Genomic DNA, 20,495 nt, shown 5'->3' with positions numbered 1-20,495 from the left:
GAGGGAGCCGGGGGTAAGAGGCTGGGGCCAGGGGAGTTGGCTAAGGGGCAGGGAGTCCTGGGGACAGTCAGGGCACAGGGAGGGGGCGGAGGTTGGGGGTGGTGGTCAGGGGGCAGGGAAAGGGGGGGTTGGATTGTGGGCATTCAGGGGGGGTGGATAGGGGTTGGGGCAGACAGGGAGCAGGGGTGGTGGAGGTCTCTGGGGGATGGTGAGGGGACAAGGAGCAGGATGGGTCAGGGATTCGGAGGGGGGCGGGCAGTCGGGGGGGCAGGAAGTGGGTGGGGGTCAGATAGGGGGCAGGGCCAGGCTGTTTGGGAGGCACAGCCTTCCCTACCCTAAAGCTCATTCAGCAGTTTGAGGCTTGCAGAAGAGCCAAGCTGTTAGCTTTTCCATTAGGGCAACCATCCCTTTCACTTCTCAAATGCCAAATTATAGTCTATATGTAATTTCAGTGCCATAGGGAGATTCATGTCAGGGGAGGGTAGCTTCATTTAAAATTAGCCACTAGGGGGAAGGATCACATGAGAAGAGCAATATCCTTCCCAACCCTACCAAGGGAGACCCCCCCCCCCTCCTGCATTCCCTGAGGCTTCAGAGGGGTTAATTCAGTGGTTCTCAAACTTTTGTCCTGGTGACTCTTTCACATAGCAAACCTCTGATGTGACCCCACCCGCCCTTTATAAATTGAAAACTCTTTTTTATATATTTAACACTATTATAAATGCTGGAGGCAAAGCGGGATTTGAGGTGGAGGCTGACAGCTCACGACCCCCAGTAATAACCTCGTGACCCCCTGAGGGGTCCTGACCTCCAGTTTGAGAACCCCAGGTTAATTTAATTTTAACACCCTGTGTCCATTCACATGCATGTGCTATTTTGAGCATTTCAGTTTTCACAACATAGGCTCATCCCATATTCTGGAACAAGCTCAAATGCTCACTTCGTGGAGTATGTACATAAGCTATAGTAAAGAAAAACCCACAGTAACCGTCTCCAGTTTGTGAGGGACCACATGGAGCCAGTCTCTAGGAAACAGATAAATGCATGACGATTAAGTCCATTAATGGCTATTAGCCAGGATGGGTAAGGAATGGTGTCCCTAGCCTCTGTTTCTCAGAGAGTGGAGATGGATGGCAGGAGAGAGATCACTTGATCATTACCTGATAGGTTCACTCCCTCTGGGGCACTTGGCATTGGCCATTGTCAGTAGACAGGATACTGGGCAGGATGGCCTTTGGTTTGACCCAGTATGGCTGTTCTTATGTTCTAACCTAAATGAACCCAAAGTTGTGGAGACAGATATGAGTCAAGGAAGCCAGCAGAGTATCAGAAACCTGGAAAAATCTCTGCCTGGATGGGCTCAGGTGTTTTGAACCACCTCAGCTTGTAACCAAAGTTTTGGATTTTTTTTTAAGCAGAATTTTTTTATTGTTTAAAGAAACAATCAAATACAGCAAGCAGCAAATATTTGGCCACACACTTCTGAAACCTCAAACCATGTTCAGGTTTTGGCAGACTAATTTCAGCTTTTCAATTAAAAAAACCATAACAAATTTTGAAGGAAAGCAGACATTGTCCGTGATTTTTTTCTGCTTTTTAAAAAGCCCTAGTTTTCGATCCAGAAAAAGTTTTGATGGAAAATATTTGTCCAACCCTTTTAATGAGCTTTAGTGCCTTTTAGCACTAGCTGATGCTGAGAACCAGTGATACCTTGTAAAGAAGTTTTCTCAAAACTGGGTTTGTGCCGAAATGCGGAAGGTTTATTTTTCCCAGGGGCGCCTGTGGAGGGGAGCAAGTGGGGCAATTTGCCGTGGGCCCCGCAAAGGCCCCCAGGAGAATATAGTATTGCAATTTTTTTATAGAAGGGGCCCCCAAAATTTCTTTGCCCCAGGCCTCCTGAATTCTCTGGGCAGCCCTGCTCCCCGTCGCTCGCATTACTGCCTGAGCTCCGCCTTCTGTCAGATGTTAGATTCTCATAGGAGCGCGAACCCTACTGTAAACTGCGCATGCAATGGAGGGAGTTTTGCACTCCTTATGAGAATCTAATGCCTGATGATCTGAGGTGGAGCTGAGGCCATGATGCTAGCGCTGGGGAGCGGCTGCAAAAACGATTACATTAGCAGAGGTTTCACTGCACAGAGACCATAATAAATCAATCGCTTGCAGACTAATATCAGAACCCTATCAGTGAGTGGCAAGTGACAATTAAGCTGCATCTGGTGGCAGGCTTTATAGTGGCAAGTGAGTTGATGTACTTCAATTGCATCTGGTGGCAGGCTTTAAGTCAGAATCCGACACTTATATTAGTCCGCACGTGGCCTGCCCATTATTTTATTTACCACTTCCATCCGTGCCTCTTTCCCGCACAGTTTTGGTAAGCCCACAAGCTAACCCTGGCCAAAATGAATAAAAAACAAACTTTGCTGCAAAGCTTCTTTGAAAAGGGGGAAAGACCCAATGATGAGACAGCAGAAGACTCTAAGACGGCCAACAAAAAGAAAGCTGCATTTAAAAGAAAATACCAAGAGTCCTACTTAAATTACAGGTTCATTGCAACAGGTGACTCACATTCTCCACGCCCGCTTTGTATAATATGTGGCGACCGGCTATCCAACGAAGCCATGAAACCTTCAAAACTGCTTCACCACATGGAGACCAAGCACCCTGCATTAAAAGACAAGCCTTTGGAGTTTTTCAAAAGAAAAAAACGTGAACACGAAGAACAGAAGCAATTACTGAAGGCCACCACTTCATCAAATGTGTCTGCACTGAAAGCATCATTCTTAGTGGCTAACTGCATTGCTAAAGCTAAGAAGCCCTTTACTATTGGTGAAGAGTTGATCCTGCCTGCTGCTAAGGACATTTGTCGTGAACTTTTAGGAGAGGCTGTAGTTCAAAAGGTGGCATGTGTTCCTCTTTCGGCTAGCACCATAACTAGACAAATTGATGAAATAGCAGAGGATATTGAGGCACAATTGTTAGAGAGGGTGAATGAGTCACCGTGGTACGCAATCCAGGTTGACGAGTCTACCGATGTTGACAACAAGGCAACAATGCTTGTTTTTGTGCAATATATTTTTCAGGAGGATGTGCATGAGGATATGTTATGTGCACTTTTGTTGCCAACCAACACCACAGCTGCAGAACTATTCAAGTCTTTGAATGATTACATGTCAGGAAAACTGAATTGGTCATTTTGTGTCTCTATATGCACGGATGGAGCAGCTGCCATGACTGGACGGCTTTCTGGTTTCACTACTCGGGTCAAGGAGGTCGCTTCTGAATGTGAGTCTACGCACTGTGTCATCCATAGAGAAATGCTAGCTAGCCGAAAAATGTCATCTGAACTTAACAAAGTTTTGCAGGATGTGATTAAAATTATCAACCACATTAAAGTACATGCCCTTAACTCACGTCTGTTCACGCAGCTCTGTGAGGAGATGGACGCAGAGCACACACGTCTTCTCTTATACAGAGAAGTGAGATGGCTTTCTAAAGGTAGATCACTGGCCAGAGTTTTTGAGTTACGAAAGCCGCTCCAGAGATTTCTTTTAGAAAAACAGTCACCACGGGCAGCACATTTCAGTGACACAGAATGGGTCACTTGCTTACTTGTGTGACATATTCAACCTACTCAACGAACTCAATCTGTCACTTCAGGGGAGAACGACAACTGTGTTCAAGTCGGCAGATAAAGTGGCTGCATTCAAAGCCAAACTAGAATTATGGGGGGACGAGTGAACCTTGGGATTTTTGACATGTTTCAAACATTAGCAGAGATTTTGAAAGAGACTGAGCCAGGGCCTTCTTTTTCCCAGCTGGTGCATGATCACCTGTCTCAGCTTTCAAAAGAGTTTGAGCATTACTTCCCAACCACAAAAGACCCCCGAACTGGGAAGGAATGGATCCGCAACCCATTTGTGAATAAGCCAGGTGAATCGACTTTATCCGTGCTAGAAGAGGATCAACTGCTTGAGATCACAAATGACGGTGGCCTTAAAAGTATGTTTGAGACGACTTCAAATCTCCATACATTCTGGATTAAAGTCAAGGCGGAATATAAGACGGTTACTCACCTGTAGTAACTGGTGTTCTTCGAGATGTGTTGCTCCATCCATTCAGTTACCTGAGATTTCCACAAAAGCACTGAAAAGCTTACTTCCATTTTCAACATCCTATCTTTGTGAAGCAGGGTTTTCTGCAGTGACAGCAACCAAAACGAGATTACGGAGTAGACTGGACATAAGCAACACACTTCAGGTGTCACTGTCTCCCATCACCCCCAGATGGGACCGTCTAATTGCAGGAAAACAAGCTCAGGGCTCCCACTAATTCTGCATTATGGTCAGTTGTATAATTATTTCATTATATATTACAATAATAATAGAAATAAAAGTACAAAAATAAATGTAATGCGCTTGAATCGTCCCAAAACCATCCCACAGGTCCGTGGAAATTTTTTTTTCTACGAAACTGGTCCCTGGTGCCAAAAAGGTTGGAGACCGCTGCCTTAAGGGCTTTTGACTGAGCACTATGAGGCCAAGGAATGAGGTGCTATTAGCTTTTATAAAGCTGCCTGTTGGTGAGAGAGAGATTGAGAGCCTTGCTAGCAGGACTGGTAACTGGGGAACCTGAGAGCTGGCACCCATAAGTAGTAGGGGACTGCCCAGGCCTGGTTCTGGTGTGCAAGTATCCTTGCTTATCCCTAGTGCCCCCTGCACAAGAGCCAGGCTGCTCCTACACCAAAGGGACTGCTTCCTCCTAGCATCCCCTTGCCAGGGGGTGGGCATCCCACGATGTGAGCCTGAGAGATGCTGGGCAAACCTATCTCCCACTAAAGTCTGTCTGGGCGACTTTGACTTTCTTGTAGTATCTAGTTAGCTCCCAGATAAATAAGATTGGCATTGTGAGACCTAAAATGGGCTTCATTCCAGGGCCAGCTTCAGAGACCCTTTTACACACCGACTCCCATCTTACTCTACGAGTAGCCCTGTTGATGTCAGTGGGACCATTCATGGAGGAAGGTGCTACCAAGTTTTCTCTTTCACCTTTTCAGGTTCATGGAGGATTTCTCCACTCCATTCTTTTCCTGCTTTATTCGAGCCAGGGTGGGGAATGGAGTATGATCTAAGAGCGACCAGACTCTGAACTGGTCTGATCTCCCCAGTGGGAGTGGCAAGTGCTCGGTATCAGGCAGGAGAAGGCCCATTACAAGCAAAACTGCTTAGGTAATAATTGGAGATATACCAATCTCCTAGAACTGGAAGGGACCTTGAAAGGTCATTGAGTCTAGCCCCTTGCCTTCACTAGCAGGACCAATTTTTGCCCCAGATCCCTAAGTGGCCCCCTCAAGGATTGAACTCACAACCCTGGGTTTAGCAGGCCACTGCTCAAACCACTGAGCTATCCGTCCCCCTTCTAACCTTTGGCTTCATCCTGTTTCCATAGAAGTCTGTGGCAACTTTCCCACTGACTTCCACAAAACAGGATTAAGCACTTAATTCCATGACATCCTGTTTACTGGAGTGGGGGTGGAGAAGATTGTTCTTCACATTGCAAGGAAAGCAAATCCCGTTATAGTCTCTCAGTGGGGATCACTAAAGCCTGGCTTTGCAGCGTCAGAGAATATTTATACTGCACAGTGACACTGCCCAGCTGGAGTCATTTAGTCCACCTGGATGAGCTTGCTCTTAAAACGAAACATTTTCTAGGAAAGCAGCCCACGATGGTCGGGGAAAACTGACTTTCAGAGATGCTGAGCTGCTAGTGTTAATTTAGAACCCAGATGTTTGCAGTAGTTCAAATGATCCCTTCCAGGGTTACTTTACTTTGCACATGCCAACCCTGTGTTTCAGCTGCCATTGGGCTGCCTTTTCTTTGCCCTTTCTTGGGTTCTTCTGCAGCTCCTCACTCTTGACTAATTTAATTTTGTGCCATCAGCAAATGTTACCACCTCAGTTCCCACCCGCCCTTTGCCAGATCATCAATATTTATTGAACACCAGCCCAGGTACTGGATCTTGGCCCACCCCCTACTGTCAGCCTGGTGCCATGTTGAAAATTGACCGTTTCTTTCCATTCCTATGTTAGTTTTACTGCAACTTAGTCCTTCCTCTTTTCAGTCACTAGGGGCACTACCTGCACCCAGAATCCTAAACAATAGCCAAGTGGTGAATTCATGATGTATACTGGATTCATAGATCCCAAGGCCAGAAGGGAGCCTGGTGATCATCTAGTCTGACTGCCTGTATAGCACAGGCCAGAGACCTGCCCCACAATAACTCCTAATTCCTCGTTTCTAGAAAAACATCCTGTCTTGATTTAACAATTGCCTGTGATGGAGAATCCTCTCCGACCCTTGGTAAATGTCCCAATGGTTAATTACGCTGACTGTTAAAAATGTACCCCTTTTTCCAGTCTGAATATTAATACTAATACACCTCTACCCCGGTATAACGCAACCAGATATAACATGAATTCAGATATAACGCGGTAAAGCAGCGGGGAGCCCCGGGCCCTTTAAAGCGCTGCCTGAGCCCTGCTGTTTTACCAGGTTATATGTGAATTCGTGTGGAGCCCCGAGCCCTTTAAATCCCTGCCTGAGCCCAGCTGTCGGAGTCCCGGGGCTCTGGCAGCCGCGCTTGGGTGGGGATTTAAAGGGCCAGAGGCTTCGGCTGCTGCGGGGAGCCCCAGGCCCCTTAAAGTGCTGCCTGAGCCCCGCTGCCGGAGCTCCGGTGGTGTTTTAAAAGGCCCGGGGCTCCCCACAGTGGCCGGAGCACTGGGCCCTTTAAATCACCGCCAGGGAAGCCGGTCCAGTGCAGCACGGCATACCAGCTCTTGCCGGTTCGTCGTACCAGACCGTACTCCATATAACGCGGTCTCACCTATAAGGCCAGGATGTTTGGGAGAAAGAATTAAGCCTATTGTTTGCTCAGGCCGAAAGGCTGCTGGAAATGTATAAGAACCCTGGGACACAATCCTACTTCATCTCAGATCTGCTTTGGGTTTCAAGAGTGGGAAACCTTAAGCCATAAGGATTGAGATCCCCAGTCATTGACTAGAGTCACCCTGAATATGTACATTGGACTATAACCTATGGACTATTTCTAAAAGGACTTTTGGCAACTACAAGCTCACTTCTGCCATGTATCTGAACCTCAAGAATTGAATTCAAGTCTTTATGTATATTGATATTTTAACCAACATGCTCTCTTTTAAAATAAATTTTAGCTTAGTTAATAAAAATTGGCTAATAGTGTGTATTTTGGGTAAGATCTAAGTTATAATTGGACTTGTGTATGTGGCTGATCCTTTGGGATTGGAAGAACCTTTTCTTTTATATAATGAGATAAGATTTTCAGGAATCATCATATTTGACAGGTGTGTCTGGATGGAGGCCTGAGGCTGGGCACTTTAAGGGAACTGCGTTGTTTTGACTTCTGAGTAACCAGTGAGGTACTATAGAAGCTGTTTTGGGCTGGCTTGGTAAATCTAAGTATTGGAATATCCACCAGCGTTTGGGGTTTGTCTGCCCCGTTTGGTCTGCAGTTCACCCTGATTGAGTGATCTCAGCTGGCTCCCATGGGCAGCACCATCACAATGTTATCAATGAAAGACTGATTCAAAGGTTAGAAACCCTGCTGCCTAGTGAGAGACTCACTGAGCTCAATCTCTTTTGCTTAATGAAGAGAAGGTTACGGGGTGACTCAGTCAGTCTCTAAGTACCTACATGGGGTGCTGGGGAGGGGCTGCAGGGAGCCAGGGTCTTGTCCACCTCTGATGCCTGCAGTCCCTTTGTGATGTCAGGACCCGCCTGGTCCTGGCTCTTTATGATGCATCACTGGAACAAACAGCCCCTCAGGCGAGATCCAGCCACAGCAGTAGCAGGGAGTGTAGCGTCTCCACCCCCAGTGCGCGTCCAGACTGTCCTCCCCAGCATGTTTGACGTGGGGGTGGGGATCATGCAGAGCTGGTTCTGTGCCTGCTTTGACAGCTCCTGGGTGTTGTACACCTGCGTCCTTCTGGTCCTGGTCATCTGGGTGGCCATGGTGACACAGCACAGCTTCTCCTGGAGAAGCAGGATGGTAGGAGGACCCCCCCGACCCCCCTTCAGCCATCCTGCGCTTGCCTGGACACAGCCCCATGGAAGGGAGGGCAGGTGGGTAGGAGCACCCGAGGCCCCCTGTTCTGACCAGGCCCTGTTGGGCTGGTGGGGCACATCTGCAGCGAGAGACAGGGCCACAGACAGAGCTCGTGGCTCCATTCATTGGTTGTTCCTTACTGCTCCGACCACCAGCTAGTGCTAGAAATGCCAGGGCTCTCCCTCGTGGTCCCAGGCTTCATGGCACTAAGCCAGCTCTGGCCAGTTATTTCCCTATGCTGGGGGAAGCTGAACAAACCCTCCCAGCTCCCTCCCAAAGCCACAAGCTTTCCTAGCCTCCCAGCTGGCCAGGGAGAGGGCAGGCAGGCAAGAGGTGGGGGGACAAAGGGGGAATCCAGGATGGATCTTTGGACAGCCATTGGATTTGGTCAGTTGGGGATCCTGCCTCGGGTCCCAGATCAGTTGGGGAGCTGGGCTCGCAGGTGGGAACCAGGGGAGACAGGGAGAGAAGAGGAAGCCAGAGCACATTGCGAAACCCAAGGGCCTGGTCCTCATTCGACTCATAACACCGGGGGAAGAAATCACCCCCCCGCAAGGGTCAGACCCAGGGCCCATGGACAGCAAAGGAGGAACCTGCTGCCCCTCCTCTCAGGTTACTCTGCAGCTGACACCATTTCGGCTCCAGGCAGTGTGCCCAGCCGGCTACGGTGTCTGTGTTTGTCACCCAGCTCCCCAAAACAACCGGGCGTTGAACGGCTCAGCCGGCTCCAGCCCCAGAACTAACGTCCCAGCACACGGCCCTGCCTGGGCTTCCTGGTGCCGGCGTTCCCAGAGCCTTGGGGGCGATGCGGCAGCTCCTACAGCCTCGGTTTCTTGAACAGACTGTAATCCGCAGCTCAGCTGGTGCCAGAATGGGGCAGCCTGGAATTCAAGGGGCTGAGGGAGTGCCAGGGGCAGCCTGGTGCCCAGGCAATAGAAAGGGGAGCCCAGGGAAGTCCCTCCAGCCTGTGTTCCCTGGCGTATGACCATGGGCTGCAGGGGATAGGGGGCAGTGGTGAGCCAGGGACCCGTTGGCATGTGGTTGGAGAGGGAAGCCCAGGGTATCTGGCTGGGAGGCTGCAGAAAGAGGCCACTCCGGCTCTGTGTCTGCCCCTACCCAGAGCTAGGGGGTGATTCCCAGCTGGCATGGGGTTCTTACGCTAGCTCTCACTGACTGGTGGCACGGGCAGCCGGAGCCGTGGCACAGGCTAGCTGCCCCCGTCCGTACCCATGGCAGCCAGACGGGTCTGTCCTAGCCTGTACTGCTGTGCGCGAAACCACGCTTACATCTCTGGGTTTAGCGTGCTAGCTGGAGGGGATGTAGCATGAATCTGTCTGTGTGAGCTGGGAATCACCCTGCCAGCTCCAGGAGGCAGATGGGGCCCATGCATGTGGGTCCGGGGGCAGCAGAACATCCCAGACACTTGGGGTAAGCTGGCTCCAGTGGGGTGCGGCTGCAGAGGCTGTGGGCACAGCCTGGCCTTTCTCCCAGGGCCCTGCTGTGACTCTGGTGTGGCGATGACCCGATGTCGGGGGGTGGGGGACCCAGGATTGTTCCAATGACACTTGGGTGGGGAGTCTGAAGGAGTCTGAAGTTCTCCAGCTGCAGGAAGTGCACGGAAGCGTGGGCACCCCTAGCACTGGGCTGGGCTGGGCGGGAGGCTGGCACTGCACGGCCTCAGTCTGGGTACCATGTAACTCTGCTGCTTCCTTGGCTCCCGCAGGCTCTTCTGGTCAGCAGGCTCCGGCAGAGGGGGATGGAGGACGAGGGAGAAGGTAAGGCCCTGCCTCACGCTCCCTGATGGCTCCCTGGCTCAGAATCCCAGGGCTTCTCCCAAGCCCTCCACTCTGGCCATGGGGTCCCACACGAGGCCCCTCAGACTTGGCCTGCCCCTGGGGATGGGAGCGGGAGCCAAGGCGCTGCCTGGAGCTGGGATAAGCTGACATGCTGCTAACGAACCATCATCTGGAGGCTTTGCAGCGATGGAGGCAAACACCCCATTGACTGTCCCCTCTGGCAGGTTGTCCCCATGTCCTCCAGGGCTTTGTGCAGGCTAATGGTGAGCATCGGGGGGCAAGAGGGGGGGAGCTACCTGCCCTTCCCAGAACAGGGCAGCTTTGCTAGCAGGAGGCACTGCCCACTGCCCAGCAGATCTTGTCTTTATTTCACCCCGTCTGCTCTGTCTTGGATAAGGGTGTAGCCCCCTGGCACTCCGTTGCTGTGCATCGTACCAGGGCTTGCAAGGCCAAGGCTGCTAGGTGTCGCCAGCCCCTGACATTTGCCAGAGAGATTTCCTGGGATCCCGCATTTCTGCAGGATGGGGCACTGTCTGGGTTATTTGCACCAGGACCATGTGCCATCCGGGTTTCTGGTACTGGGACAGCACACCAGCCAGATTCACGGCCCTGGCACGATGCCCGGGCCGGGTTCATGGCGCTGGGACTTCACCGTGGCCAGGTTCACAACACTGGCAGTGTTTGAGAGGGGGCCCGGCGTGGTGCTGGCGGAGTGTTTCATCGGGCTCCGGGCTCTCACAAGCTCAGCATGCCTGGTTCTGGAGCAGCAGCGCAGAGTGGCCTGGGGCCAGGGCACTGGAATGAGGGGGTCGGGGGGCCATGCCCTCTGACTTTTGACTGGCTGTAAGGGCGAGCAACAGGAGGCAGGGTGTGCAGAGAAGAAAGAGCAAGCAGGGGGCAGGCTCTTGGAGGGAAGCAGTGGCGGAGGAGCGGGGCTTGGTGTCGGGGCGAGGCCTCAGGGGGAATGGGTCACAGGCGGGCAGGGCACTGGGAGAAGGAGTGGCATGGGGCAGGGCCTCGGGGTTAGGAGCAGTGCAGGAAAGGGGATTCGGGGTTGGGGCAGTACAGGTGGGTGGGGTCACGGTTCGGGTGCCCGTGGCCCCCACTACGTTCAGGCCCCATCTCTCCTCAGAAGCCCTCTCTGCCGTTCTGTTTTAGGTGCAAAGAAGCAACGGGTGAAGCAGCCGCGTGACCGGCTGTGCCAGGACCACCCACACCGCGCTCGCCAAGCTGCCAGGCGCAGCTCCATCCGCCAGCTGCTGTGTGACAACTCGGACTGTGCCCTGTGCAACGAGGCGGCCCGGCAAGCCGAGCGGCTGGTATACGCCGACAGGGCCAGCGTGTGGGTCCCTGCCAGGCCAGGGTCACCTCCTACTCCCGCCTCCTGCTCCAAAGGGAGGAACCTGCTTGGTAGATCCATGTGGAGAGGCCTGGATGTGCTACAGGTCCTCCCACCGGCACAGGGCCCCTTCCAACCCAGCAAGACCCGTTCCCCTCCCGAGCGCCAGGCAGGCAGCCGGAAAACGGCGCGCCGCCTGCTGAGGGAGGATGAGGAGGAGCTGTCCCACCCACAGCAGGCCAAAGACTCCTCCACAGAGCAGGACGAATGTCTCTTCTGCTCCTCTCTCTGGGATGAGACTCTCCTTCGTGGGCAAAAGCAGGCCCAGAGCTCCTCTTCTCTCCAGCACGAGCCGCCCCTATTCGCTTGGGAGCTGAGAACTGGATCAAGCCAGCACGAGCCATTTCTTCCCAGGCGTGAGGAGTACCCCGGCCCCGCTCCTGTCCAGCACAAGCCCTTCCCTCCAAGCCAAGCGGAACATGGCTGGGTCGGGAGTTTCCTGCGCAGAGTCAGAGCAAAGAGCCCCCAGGCCGCTCCCCAGAGGCAGGCGCATCGCCCCGATTGGGTGCCATTTCTGGCCAAGTCCCCAGGCGGGACCAGGATGTCAGGGCGGGAGGCCAAACGGCAGCGAGACCGAGAAAGCACAGCACCCAGGGCCACGGGGGAAGCTCCAATGTCTCTGGCTGGGAGACCCCTGGCGCGGGTCAGCGCTGGAGCCCTGCGTGTGCCCGGCCGGCTCGAATTCGCTGAAGTGGAGACCCCCTTCCTCCAGCGTGACGTCAGGGCGAGTCTCGAGCGGCACGTCCAGGTGAAGAGGCTGCAGCACACCCTGGGGCTGTCCTGCACCCTGCAAAGCGCGTTGAAGATCTTCATGCCCCCAGCACCAAAACCCATCGCACGCAAACCCTCGGGGGCAGGCAGGGTGGTGATGATGCCACAGGCCCTGCCCTTCCTGAGCGTTGGCTCCAGGACAGAGCTGGAGCGGCATCTGCAAAGGATGGTGCATCTGAAGAGATGGGGGCTGCCCAGGAGGATCCAGGAGTCCTTGAGGCTGCTGATGCCAGCCACACCTCCACACCCCCGGCTCGGCCCCCTGCCGTCTGGGAGATGGGCTCCAAGGGGGCCAGGCCCAGTGACAAGGGCAGCCCAGACGCCCGACCTCAGAGCTAGAGCCCCAGCCCAGGCCTCCCAGGGCCCCGCCAGAGCATCCAAATCCGCGCCCAGCTCGCACTGCTGCAGAGACACCCGGGAGCTGCAGGGGCACATTGCCAGGAAGGGCTTGGAAATCAGACTAGGCGCGCTGCCTGCCGTGCTGAGGAGCTCTCAGAAAATGGCTGCCCTGGGGAGCAGAGACCTGCTCCTGCCTAAACTGATCCCCCCAGGCTGCAAGGCCCCCCTGGCCCGCCACCGGCTCTGCCCCCTGCTCAGCTGCAAGGCAGGCAGCGTGGAGCTCAACGTGAGGCACAAGCACATCCAGTACCTCTGGGCTCTCCCCACCCTGTACGCGGAGTCCCTGGCCAAGATGGTGCCCTGCCCGCCCATGCCACCCACCCCCCTGCTGCCCCTGGGTGTGGCCATCGAGTTCTGCCCCCTGGAGACCCCCTTTGTGGCCCCCGAGGGCCGGGAGCTGCTGGAGAGGCATGTCCTGAGGAAGCGGCTGCAGCACGAATGGGGCCTGCCGGGCCTGGTGTGGCGATCGCTGAGGTGTTTAATGCCACCCCCGCCCACGCGCCCCGGGCCCAAGGGGAGCGACCGGCAGGCAGCCATGGAGCTCCATGTCAGCAGTGGGGCCCCTCCCATCCCTCTGGCCACCAAGAGGGAGCTGGAAGCCCACATCCGGTGGAGGGTAGCCGAGAGGAGGTGGGGGCTCCCCAGGAGGGTGCAGGAGTCCCTGCGGGGCTTCATGCCCCCCACGACCGCAGCTCTGGGGACACATCCAGACACGCAAGGCAGAAGGGCCAGCCGGCCGCTCAGGGGGCTGTCAGCGAGAAGGGCTTCAAGAGAATCACCCTCCAGGGCGGCACCCGTGGGCCCCACAGCGGTGGCTGTCTCCTTAGCCGGGCTCCTGGGAACTGCATGGCGCCAGCAGCTCAGACGGGACACGTGCCACCAGCTGCTGGAGAGACATGTGACCAGGAAAAACATAGAGATTCGTCTGGGCCTGATCCCCCGCAGGGCCCAACACTCACAGGAAGCCGCCCGCCGGGTGGGAAAGCTCCCCTTGCCCCGGCTGATTCGGCCGGGCCAGAGATCCCTGGAGCTGCGGCCCAGGGAGCTGCTGTTCCTGGAGCAGGCGGCCTCAGATCACCTGGAGCTCAACCTTCTCCACAAGCACCTGAGCTTCAGGTGGGGGCTGCCCACGCTCTACCAACAGTCCCTGGCCAAGCTGTTCCACGCAGGCCCCTCGCCCGCCCCGCCGCCCTCCAGCTCCCGCACAGCTGGGACCGAGTTCACGGAGCAGGAGCTGCCCTTCCTCCCACCGGGAGCCCAGGAGGAGCTGGAGCTGCACGTTAGGAAGAAGAGGCTGCAACACGAGTGGGGGCTGCCTCTCATAGTCCAGAAATCCATGCGGGGCCTGATGGCGGCTGCCCCCTGCCCTGGCCAGCCCAAGGCCCCTCCGCCAGCCGACGGGGACGTGGCCGTTCTCCAGCCCGAGCTGTCCTTCCTCAGTGAGGGCAGCAGACGAGAGCTGGAGCTCAGCCTCCGCAAGAGACTCATGCACCGGCGCTGGGGGCTTCCCAGGAGGATCCAGGAGTCGGTGCGGCTGCTCCAGCCTGCCGCAGCCCCTGCGGAGTTCAGGCCTCGCAGCCATACAGAAAAGGATGCAGAGGGGCCTTTCCTGCTGCCCTGGCACAAGAGCACTGTGCACCTGGAGCAGGGCGTGGGGAAAGCCAGGAGAGTTGTCACTGCTCCCCACCCGCGGCTCAGCCTGGGACGTGATGCTCAGGAGCGGCTGCAGATCCACGTGGCAAAGAAATGTGTGGAGACCCGGCTGGGGGCCGTCCCTGCTGCAGTGAGATGCTCTTGGCAAAGGCTGCATCTCGTGTCCCGGCTGCCCCTCCCCAAGCTGATCCCTGCTGGGGACAGGACCCCGAAAGCCAGGAGCCCCCAGCTGCCCTTCGTGCACCCGGAGGACGTCTGCCACCTAGAGCTAAATGTGCAGCACAAACATCTCACGGCCCTGTGGGGCCTGGGCACTCTCTACACCCAGTCGCTCAGCAGGATGGTCCCCAGGGCGCCCCCTGGGCCAGTTCCACCCCGTGAGACTGAAGTCGAGTTCTGGGCGCAGGAGGCTTTGTTCCTGGGCCCGGAGGCCAGAGAGGCCCTGGAGCTGCATGTCAGGAAGAAGAGGCTGCAGCACGAATGGGGCTTCCCCGCACTCATCGAACGGTCGCTCAGAGCCTTTGTGCCGGAGCCGACCGCAGCCCGCCAACGCGCCGAGCTGCACATCCTTGTCCTGGGGCAGGAGCCTTCGCTCATGGACGGGGACACGAGAGGCCGCCTGGAGCGTCACCTCCGGAAGATGATGCTGCAGCGGAGGTGGAGCCTTCCCCGGAGGATCCAGGAGTCCTTGCGGCTGTTTGCTGCTTTTGCCCCGCCGGCTGTCCCGCAGCTTCCTGGGGCCGGTGGAGAAAGGGGCGTCGGGCAAAGCCGGCTGGGGCCCAGCCAGCCAGACATCCCCGCAGGGAGCTGCTTGGCAGGAGACAGCAGATCCCATGGCCTTGCTGCTGAGCGGAGGGATGAGCTCCAGCGGCACCTCGCGAGGAAGTGCCTAGAGATCAGGCTGGGGGTGAGGCCGGCCCTGGTGAAGAGATCCCAGAGAGCGGCCAGGGAGGGGGAGAGGATACGCCTCCCCAGGCTGATCTGCGCAGGCCAGAAGCCCCCCAAGCCCAGGGCCGGCTCCCTGCTCTGCCTGCCACCCACGGCTGTGAATACACTAGACATGAATGTGAGACACAAGCAGCTGGTGCATTTCTGGGGGCTGCCCACGCTGCAGGCGGCGTCTCTGCGGAGGATGATGCCAAAGGCTCCGGCTGTGCCGCTGGGGAGTGCAGCGGGGAGGGCCTGGACGCAGATGGGCCTGGCTGGACGCGTGGGGGCTGAGGAGCTGGAGAGGAATGGCTACAAGGAGCCGCCTCTGGTCATGGGGCCACCTCTGATCACAGCCAAGGTCAGGGACCGTCTAGAGAGCCACATCCTGAGAAAGAAGCTCCAGCACGAGTGGGACTTACCGCGGGTGGTGCTGAGATCCCTGGGTGCGTTCACACCCCCACCACCTGGGAGGGGCCTCCCGAGGCGGGTCCAGGCCCCAGCCAGCGAAAGCGTCACCACGGGCAGCCTGCTCTTCCTGCACATGGAAACCAGGGAGCACCTGGAGTCACACGTGAGGAAACTGGCCCTGGAGCGGAGATGGGGCCTGCCCAAGAGGATCCTGGAGTCCTTAAGGATGTTCCTGCCGCCTGCCCCACCAGGAGCAGAGCCCAGAGGCCAAACCCAGCCCCGGCTCCATGTCTTCCCTACACTCCCCCAAGGTCCTACAGCCCTCTCCACGGGGCAATCGGAAGAGCTCCAGCCAGGCCCCGGGGAGCCCCTCACCCACCGGTCCCAGCACTGGCTTGAAATGGGGGTAAAGGAGGGCAAAGCCAGCTGCCCTGAGGCAGTGTCCCAACACACCCTGGGGAGCAGCAGCAGGAGAAGCCAGGAGACCTCCCAGACGAGCAATGGGGAAGGGCCCCCCAGCTCCCCACGCCACTTCCCGGAGGACAAGGCAGAGCTGAAATCCACCCTGGACTTTCCCAGGAAGAAGGTGCTGGGAATTTCCCACAGGGCCCAGGAATCCCAGAGACAGGCCTTGCGCCCAGCGGCCCATGATCCCCACCCACAGCAGAGAGAGCAGAGCTCTGAGGAAAGTCCCGGGCAGTGGAGGACCCACGATGGCGAAGGAGCTCCGCGGATGGCGGGGACCAGCAGGCGCTCCCGGAGCTCGTCTGTGGAGACAGCCATTTGGAATGAGAAGAGGATCTTGCGGGAGCTGGAATCCAGCTTCAGGAGAATAGCCCAGAGCCGCGGCCGCCATGGCCCAGGGGGCAAGCAGTCTCTGTCTCTGGAAATCGTGGGCCACCTGGAAATGGACCAATGCACATGCTTGGACTGCCCGTGCTGCAAGCTCGAGGTGTGGGACGGCGCCCGCTCTCCGGGGGCCAGCTCTCCTGGGTGGCAGACACATCGTATCCATGCAAGGGGGTCAGCAACTCTCCTAGGAGATGCGGCAGCTCCAAGCCCTCTGCATGCTGAGCCCGGATGGCAGGGGCAGGGCACTCCCAGCGTGGCAAAATATGAACCACCTGCCTCCTCTCTGTCGTCTCTGGAGGGCAGTGAGTCCAGGGCCTCTGACTGGTCTGTGGGAGAAAGCTCTCGCGCAGCCTCTCGCCCAGCGCCCGAGGGGCCCATGCTGGCACGGGTGCATCTTGCTTCTCTGCGAGCCGCAGCACACCAGCTGGACATCCACCTGGCACAGAAGGCCCTGGGCTCCTTCATCCTGCCGCCCTGCGTCATACGCTCCCAGGCCATCTATGCCGACATGGCAGCTGAGCGGCTGAGAGCCGCTGCCCAGGAACACAGGCGGGAAATGAACATCCGGCTGCAGCGCAGGAGGGGCCGGAAAAGCCAGATGGGAGGGCCCCATCAGGAAGCCCTGGGAGAAAGAGCCCGCCCCGCGGGCACAGGAGAGCCGGGATTCCCGACAGCTGGCTCCTTGGGCCAGAGACTAATCAGAGAGTCCCAGAGCCAGGCAAACCAGTACCTGTGTGAGACATGCCATGGCCTCTTCACCGCCGGTGAGGAGGGACTCAGCCCCCAGCCCTGGCCTGCCGAGGGGGCTGGGAAGTCAGACGTGGCGAGGACTCAGCTAGAGACTCACGTGCACTCGAGGGGCAGGAAGACATCAGATGATGCCTGCAGAGGGGAGCAAGGTGCATCCTACCAGCGGTCTCGGGATCTGAGCCGTGCAGCTGGTGCCCCCCCATATGAAGGTCCCGCTGGCGCTGAGGATGGAGAGGAAGCGGGGGGCCAGATGTGGGCCCCACCAGCACATCACCCCCGGCTAGTAACCAGAGACAATGTGGGAGACAAAGGTTCGTCTGCAGCCTCCAATGAGCTTGTGGGCTCCCTGTCCAGCAGCCGGTGGCCAGCCAGCCCCTCGGAGCAGCGCCCACGGTCTGCAGAGGGGCTGTCCCAGTTCAGCACCGAGGGCGAGTGGGAGATGGTCGGGGACTGGGACAGCGAGGCCGTGGCAGCCTGGGATGCGGAAGGAGAAGGCAGCCTGGGGTGGAAGGAGAGGAGGGACACTGAGGGGCGACGCGGCATGAGAGAGATGCTGGCGGAGGGGACAGGCCCCAGGGCTGGAACCAACATGAGGCAGACAGAGGCCCTGGTGCTGACTGAGGCACCGCCCGGGGCTGAACAGCCGCCCCGTGCACCTCCAGGGAGAGGGGCTGAGTCACCGTCCGTCCCCTGCAAGGGGAAGGGCTCCACCTTCAGGGGAATCATGCTGGGCTTCCTCAAACGCGTCACCTCCAGGGCATCAGTGGAGAAGAGAGGGCAGGTCGACAGGTCGGTGGCTGCACCACACGGAGCACCGCCACCCCCTCAGAAACTCGCCCCATCCCCCAAGAGCGTGACCTTCAATGCCAACGTTCATGTGCGGGCAGAGGTCAGGAGATGCCAGCTGTGTTCCAGCGCGGAGGAGATGGACGGTGCTGGGAGAAAGGAGCCAGCTGCAGCTGCTCGGACCAGGGGGCTGCCAGGGAATGGGGCTCCCCAGGGATCTGGGGCGGCCTTCCCCGATGCCAGGCGAGGGGACAGCGTGACCAGGGGAGAACCACCTTCTCCAGAGGAAACAGGGCTCTCAGCAGAGTATGGTGGATACCAAGAACAGGTGACCCTGAAAGTGACCGAATGCAGGGAGGGGAAAGTGCATGACCCCAGTGGGACGCCGGCTGCGTCAGCGGGACCTTCCGCCCCATGGCCACCACCCCCAGTCTGCCCCGCTGCCAGGGACGCCAGAACAACCGGCAGTCACAAGGGAGAAGGAGGCAAAGGAGTCTCACAGTCTGGCTCAGCAGCCCTGGGCTCCAACCAGCCGTCTCCCAGGGAGTCCTCCAGAACAAAGCTCAGAGAGCAGCGGGGTCGGGCACTCAGCCCTTCTCGCCCACGGGGCCGCTCCAGGAGCCGGGTGGAAGGCCCGTGGTGCAGCGGCAGGGCCAGAAGACCAGACAGCGAGGGGATCCAGGTCCGCAGCAGAGAGTGGAGATCCAGCAGCAGGGGGAGGCCCACCAGCAGAAGAACAAGGTCCAGAAGCAGAGAAGAGGAATCCCTGGTGGGAGAGGGAGTCCAGGATTGGCAGGGCACACACAGGAGGCCAGGCAAGGCCAGGTCACACGGAGTGGCCACAGCAGCCAATGGCGTGGGAGGAAATGCCACCGAGGACACATCCGGGACAGTAGGAGCGTCTAACCTGGAGCACCGTGGGCACCGGGCCAGGCTGGAAACTGAGCTTCCGCAGCCAGGGTCACATCCTGGCAAGAGCACAGGCCATGTGTGCTGGTTCCACCAGCATCGTGCTCACGCCCACCTTCGCCACGTACACGACAGAACGCCAGCGCTGCGCGAAGAGAACCTGTGTTCGGCGGAGGAAGCTGTCCCTGTCACTCAACAGCGCCACCTCTGAAGAGGAGAGCCGCCTCCGGGCCTTGGACGAAAGTTAGGGTTGGGTCTTGCAGGTGGCTAATAAACCTCTATTTTGTGTGCAATCCGCAGGAGTGATCTGGGGCCCGACACAGCAGCACGGGGGAGGGCAGGGTCTAGTGGCTGGCACTACTGTTGCCAGGTGTCCAGTTTCTGACAGGAAGGCCTGGTCGAAAAGGGACCATGGTGGCTCCAGTCAGCACCACTGACCAGACCGTTAAAAGTCCACTTGGCAGCACAATGGGGCTAAGGCAGATTTCCTGCCTGCCGTGGCTTCACCTGGCACCCAGAAGTAGCGGTATGTCCCCCTTCCAGTTCCTACGCATAGGGGTAGCCAGGAGGCTCCGCACGCTGCCTCCACCCCAAGTGCCAGCTTCACAGCTCCCATTGGGCGTGGTTCCCGGCCAATGGGAGCTGCGGGGGTGGCGTCTGCAGACAGGGCAGCGTGCAGAGCCCCCTGGCCGTGCCTCTGGGTAGGAGTCGGAGGGAGAACATGCCACTGCTTTTAGGAGCTGTCTGAAGTAAGTGCTGCCTAGATCCTTCACCCTGACCCCCTCCTGTGCCCCAACCCCTGTCCCAGCTCTGACCCACTCCCACCCCTCATCCCCATCCTCACCCCAAAGCCTGCACTCCCAGCTGAAGTCCTCACCCCCTCCCACACCCCAACCTCCAGAGCCAGCCCAGTGAAATGAGCGAGTGAGCGAGGGTGGGGAGAGTGAGCAACGGAGGGAGGGGGGATGGAGTGAGAGGGGGCGGGGCCTCGGAGAAGGGGCAGGGCAGGGCAAGGGTGTTTGGTTTTGTGAAAGTAGAATGTTGGCAACCCCACCTGTGCACAACAGGGCCTGATCTCAGCTGGGGCAGGGCCTGTCTCTCACACTGTGTCTGGGCAGTGCCCGGCACCAGGGAGCTCTAGCTGAAGCTGAGCTATAATTAGCATCCTTCGAACTGCATTCAGGCCCGTCAGCCCCATCCCGGAGCAGGGTGCCCTGTTCTGGGCAGACATGGCATACAAGCCATCTCCTGCCCCACAGAGCATTCAGGCTTAGGCCCCGATCCTGTGGTGAGCTGTGTGTCCCTACATGCTGCGCCTCGCAGGAGTGGGGCTAACCTGGGACAAGACGGGACAGGTGGGTGCGGGGCGGCTGCCCGGCCGGCTGTGCAGAGGAGCTGGGTGTGATTGGGAGATGGCCTCAGCCGTATTGTTAACAGAGGGGAACAAGGCTCATAGGGTAGGAGCCCCCTTAGGAAGGAAGCAAGCGTGGGGGACCCAGTGGCGGGGCACTGGCCTGACACTCAAGAGTCCTGGGTTCAACTCCTGCTTCAGACAGGTCCATCCTGAGTGATCCTGTGCAAGTCCCTGCAGCTGGACCCACAAAGTCTCTGGGGTAGAGCGATGCAGCATGGAGCTGTCAGTCACTTCGATGCCTGGGCTCCCTGCACTGTGACTGGGAGAGGCGGGCACCTGGGAAGGGGA

General features: G+C 57.6%; 1 protein-coding gene across 1 annotated transcript; it reads left to right on the top strand.

The window, feature by feature from the left end:
• Positions 1–7,958: 7,958 nt before the first annotated feature.
• Positions 7,959–19,053, top strand: LOC120388467. The gene is made up of 3 exons (XM_039510290.1): positions 7,959–8,083; positions 9,864–9,915; positions 11,095–19,053. The coding sequence occupies exons 1-3, from the start codon at positions 7,961–7,963 to the stop codon at positions 19,002–19,004; spliced, it is 8,085 nt and encodes a 2,694-aa protein (XP_039366224.1). The 5' UTR covers positions 7,959–7,960; the 3' UTR covers positions 19,005–19,053.
• The last annotated feature ends 1,442 nt before the right edge of the window (positions 19,054–20,495 follow it).

This window comes from Mauremys reevesii, linkage group 1 (assembly GCF_016161935.1).
Source record: "Mauremys reevesii isolate NIE-2019 linkage group 1, ASM1616193v1, whole genome shotgun sequence".
Classification (NCBI taxonomy): domain Eukaryota; kingdom Metazoa; phylum Chordata; order Testudines; family Geoemydidae; genus Mauremys; species Mauremys reevesii.
This window is presented reverse-complemented; position numbering and strand designations above follow the sequence as displayed.

What these genes read in the sequence shown, in the direction of transcription:
- LOC120388467 (XM_039510290.1), top strand. Translation starts at nt 7,961, where the DNA reads ATGCAGAGCTGGTTCTGTGCCTGCTTTGACAGCTCCTGGGTGTTGTAC. An exon ending in TCTCCTGGAGAAGCAGGATG is followed by an intron (nt 8,084 to 9,863) that starts GTAGGAGGACCC and finishes TGGCTCCCGCAG; the next exon opens with GCTCTTCTGGTCAGCAGGCT. An exon ending in GATGGAGGACGAGGGAGAAG is followed by an intron (nt 9,916 to 11,094) that starts GTAAGGCCCTGC and finishes GTTCTGTTTTAG; the next exon opens with GTGCAAAGAAGCAACGGGTG.